The 4,638-nt window shown below is 33.0% G+C and overlaps 1 protein-coding gene across 3 annotated transcripts; it reads right to left on the reverse strand.

The window, feature by feature from the left end:
* Positions 1 to 431: 431 nt before the first annotated feature.
* Positions 432 to 3,599, reverse strand: LOC109828512 (crossover junction endonuclease MUS81-like). 3 transcript variants are annotated; one of them, XM_020395493.1, is made up of 11 exons: positions 3,542 to 3,599; positions 3,306 to 3,392; positions 3,137 to 3,202; positions 2,924 to 3,016; positions 2,763 to 2,819; positions 2,552 to 2,680; positions 2,383 to 2,473; positions 1,949 to 2,249; positions 1,227 to 1,335; positions 1,023 to 1,123; positions 433 to 896 (listed from the first exon to the last, which is right to left on the reverse strand). In XM_020395493.1, the coding sequence occupies exons 8-11, from the start codon at positions 2,159 to 2,161 to the stop codon at positions 744 to 746; spliced, it is 576 nt and encodes a 191-aa protein (XP_020251082.1). In that variant the 5' UTR covers positions 2,162 to 2,249; positions 2,383 to 2,473; positions 2,552 to 2,680; positions 2,763 to 2,819; positions 2,924 to 3,016; positions 3,137 to 3,202; positions 3,306 to 3,392; positions 3,542 to 3,599; the 3' UTR covers positions 433 to 743. The 3 variants fall into 3 exon arrangements, 2 of the variants coding, with proteins under 2 accessions (XP_020251082.1, XP_020251081.1); XR_002243730.1 differs by lacking the exons at positions 3,137 to 3,202; positions 3,306 to 3,392; positions 3,542 to 3,599 and having other exon boundaries at positions 432 to 896; positions 2,001 to 2,249; XM_020395492.1 differs by lacking the exons at positions 1,949 to 2,249; positions 2,763 to 2,819; positions 2,924 to 3,016; ... (1 more) ...; positions 3,306 to 3,392; positions 3,542 to 3,599 and having other exon boundaries at positions 438 to 896; positions 2,552 to 2,733.
* Positions 3,600 to 4,638: the final 1,039 nt, after the last annotated feature.

Here is a 4,638-nt window from a genome sequence, read left to right on the forward strand (position 1 = left end):
TTGATGAAATAAATTGGACAGAGAATCAACTTGCTGCATAGTAATAAAAATGGGACTTTGTAGGAATCATCAACATACATCAACAAGCGTAACAAACCGATAGGCTGCTGTACGATTATGGATCATAGTAACGAAATCTGTCTTCTGGTCACATCGGAGCAGGTGGGCATCACAGCTCCTATCTCTTTGTAGCATATTTTGTCACATGCGCCGCCAACTCATATTATATATACATGTAATATAAGTTGGGGCTTATTTAGCAAATTGAACTACTGCATTAACAATTTACTTTCCACAAAGGAAATTTATCAAAAGCTGCATTAACAATTTACTGCATTAACTCATATTATATATACACGCATTTTGTAACAATTTACTTTTCACAAAGGAAATTTATCAAAAGCTGCATTAACAAAGAAGGAGACATCTCAATAGAAGTACCTTTGAAGATAAAGCAAATGGTGATTATACTGTTATGTCTACCCATAAATGTTTCAAGCTTGGTTTACTAAAAGACAGTCATGTGTGAAATATTTACAAATAAAAACAAGATAGTGATCTTGAACAGACAAAATGTGTTCCATAGACATATAATTATAGGGAGAAGTGACAATGAAAACTCAAATAAAGGAATCTGAAAATTTTTCAGAAACTGAAATGCAAGTGGTAGATTGTTTCCTTTTTCTTTCTTTTGGTTTGGGGTAGTGGGTGAGTTGTCCAGTAGGGAATTTGGTTGGAGGAACTCATACTGACCCAAAGTTTTCACGATCATCCAATATCAAGATAACATCATAGGTCTCTTCAAAGTTCTCCCCAAAAATTCGAGGTGGCATCGCCAAAATGTTTGCATCTTTTACCTCTATGCCCACATCTATTGATTTTTTAACAGGAACATCCTGAGTAGTCCACAAAAAACATATGTATCACTACAAGCACATAGCATCTTATGTCTAGAAAAGGAGAAATTAGCGTAAATTTTGTTCAATACGAAAAAAAATACAAGAGGGCTGAAGTAAAGATACATGTGAAGTGCAACCCCTCAGATTGAAAGAACTCGTAGCTACATTATTATGGAGTGTATTTTCATGATAAGCAGCAGCAGAAATAAAACCTTTCTTGTTACCTGCATGCAAGTATACCAATAATTGGGTTGGTGAAGAGAAGATTGAACAAAATGCAACGGAACTATCATCTATCAAACCTCTAATAAAATTATGAAAAATTACCTGTATCCATGGAAGAGAAAGTAATAAATTCTGCAGTTGCAGAATAACTCTCAAGTTCGGCAGGAATGGAGTCAGAATCATAAGAAACCACTATGTCATCCCCAAATTTCTGCAAAACAACAATGGGAAAGGTATCTTTTTCAGATCCAGAGCTTCCAAGACAACAAAAGCTGAAATATTTCATTAATAATTGTCAAAATTAAAAGGCCTATGTATAACCACAATCCTTTAATCAAGCTTTAATCAATGAGATAAGCAACTTTCCTCCCGATTTGTAGTCCATCCAATGATAATTAGTGAAATATTTCTATTTAGTGAATCAAACTACAACTGGGACATGCATAATTGTGCTTATGTTAGCTTTCCAAGTTCCAATAAAAAACATTATAAATTGATAAATTTGCATTATGTTGTCGAGAATTCTTAAATGAAACTGTGCACCTAAAAGTATGGCTGCTTGATACGACAAACTCAATTTCTAGTCAATTTCTGATAAATACTTTTTTATCTAGTCAAAGTATGTGATGCCAAGTTAAAACAATACAACCAATAGACATATCGTATCAGAACCATGACAGGTCCAAACACAATATAAATTGAACAATCTATTTGACATGGCTGGCCTGTCACATAAATAATCAGTGGATGGAAATTTCATGCTCTGCAGAAAAGCATAAATCAGAAATATTCAGATTACATGAGTATTTCAGGAGTAATCTTATCCTAGAAACATCATTCAATTCCTTTTGACAGCTTGAACTACTAAAGGAAAACCTTGCTTTTCTTTCAGTGACAGCAGAATCCAAATGTGATACTGTTTGCTGATCAAGAGAGCTTTGAGATCCATTTATTGCAGTCAACAGAGCAGAAGAATCATTTAAACCAGATCTCAGGATGCATTCACGTGCAGCTTCTTGGCCTTCTTGAGTTAGCATGTATCTAGAAAATAGTAGAATAGATACTCACATGTTTATATGATTCCAAATTTTGGGACGCCTTCAAGTGCTAATGTGTGAAACTTCTCTAAAAAGGAATTTAAAATAGCTAATTAGAATTAACGACAAGGAAAAGAAAATAAGTGAGTTATGGTCTCATATATTCATCAGCATTTTAGTGATTTCTTCATATCGAAATACAAGTCAGTTGAGGAACTCACTAAACAACCCAAAATAGTCCGCAGCTCCCAGAGGTCTATCACAGAGTTCTTCAAATGAAAAATATGCACATACATTATCCCATAGTGGAACCTAAAAAAGATTAGGTCCATTAATAAATTTTGATATACTAAATGAAAGAAAAAGGACTGCTATTGAAATATTAAAAACCTGCAGCTTTCTTCCCATAACAACTTCCACAACTTGTGGGCCAGGAGTTTCTTTCCCAAATAACTGCTGAAACTTCTCTTTAAGAAGTCCAGAGTATTCATGTCCAATAAAATTGAAACCCTGCTCAGCCTGCACATAAAAATAGATATAAGTTGCTGACAGTAATTTGTTGAATTCCAAATAAAAATGAAGAATTCAGTGAAACACTTACAGAAGTCATTTTTTGGTAATCTGTGGAAGAACTAATTGCATGAACAGTGCACCTTTCCTGCATCGATGGGTTAAATTAAGGTAGGTTTGTCATATCATGTGCATGAAAATAAAAGTGAAAGACAAAAGAAGCATAATTCAAAGTAGTAAATTCTAAAATACCTTTAGGGTAGCGATAAATGGTAAGAAAAGATCCCTCTGAAGACCACCTTCGTAAAGATTATTTGGAGCACGATTTTAAGTGGAGAGCAAGACCTGGATTAAAACTAACCATCTTGAGGTTAAAATATAAACTGAAGTAGTAGGTGCAGACTGCAGTCAATTGTGTGCACAAAGAATAATCTAAAAGGTTCAAAAGGAAAGTTGAGTACATACAACTCCTTTGCTGAATAGATGCCCAAAAAGATGATTTAATATCAAAGCATCAGCAACATCATTCACCTACAAGTTACCATTTACATCAATACTAAAACCATAGCAAAATAGAGGAGATACAGAATCTAGCAAAGTGACAAAAGAACCTACCCATGTATTTCTAACATACCATAAATTCATCGAGACATAAAAGAATTGACTAATCTGATATTTCCCCTGCAACAACTTCGAGCGGATCTTCTACTCCTTTATGCATCTGCACTCATATACTAAAATCAAATATACTACAGAAGTCATAATAGGAGTGTGTTACATGTTTTATGAGTCAAGTATAAAGGAAAAAATAAGCTAAAATGATACTCATGTTAGATCTTAAAAGATAATCACAGAATAAATCTACAATACCTATAAGCGACTATGGACGCTCAACATAAAATCATGGAAATGTATTCTTGTCTTCCTCGAGGTACATGGTCTGTAATATAAGAGTAGTTTCGTAATAACATCCTATATCATAAAAGGTTTCTCAAAGCCCTCCTTAAAAAAAATCATCCTTGTTATCTTAGGTCTCTCCTTCCACTATTTTCAAAAATATTTTCTAAGAACAAATCCGAAAAGTGTGTGTTGGGATCAATTACGAACCCCAAATGCACTCTATATGTCAATTGTTTGTCTTTACAAATGTAGAACACTGTGTCGATGATACTAATTTTAACAATTCTATTGGTAAATGAGTTGACCTGTTTATATTTTTCAACATACAACTTTTATGTGTTTTATATTGACTGTACAATGATATACCACTCTATATGTAGAATTTGTTACCTTGATGATGTCTGTGACAATATTTAGTTGACATCACAATACTCTTATATAATATTGTGTAATAGTCTTTGACATGTACTATTCAAGCGTTATGATACTAAATATATTAGTTGCATGTTCATTTGCTTTCTGTTAATTCATCATATAAGGAAGTTTGGTTTAGTTTTGTAATTTCAAGGTAGTCACAGAAAAATACATATTGCAAATTAAAAAAGAGTAGCATGAGGTGTCAAATAAGTAATTAATCATAGAATTAAAAGAAGCATCAGAACTTAAAACAAGTATTCAAAAATTCCCCTTCATGCATAATGTGCATAATTTCAATTTTAGAATTCACAGGCGAAATCAAAAACTGAAAAATAAAAGATTTTAGTTTGTCGCCTGCTTGTCTTGTACTATACTTGAACTGAATATTCCTGCATCCATTGCTGGAAATTTGGTGTGCGCGCACACTAAAAAACACACATGTATCTAGAAAACATAATAAAGACAGATGATTCTAGTTTTACTTGAAAATGGTGGTAAGGCAGCTTCCAGTTATTATGATTGTGGTGCAAAATTGTCTAGAAATTCCATGCTAATTTATCATTCAGTCATAGAGTTGCGAAAATAAGTTAAATGATGAAGCATCAAAATGTGGATAACGCATATATTTCAATTAGAATAAATTTTTTACA

This window comes from Asparagus officinalis, unplaced genomic scaffold (genome assembly GCF_001876935.1).
Source record: "Asparagus officinalis unplaced genomic scaffold, Aspof.V1 AsparagusV1_Un1907, whole genome shotgun sequence".
Lineage (NCBI taxonomy): Eukaryota > Viridiplantae > Streptophyta > Magnoliopsida > Asparagales > Asparagaceae > Asparagus > Asparagus officinalis.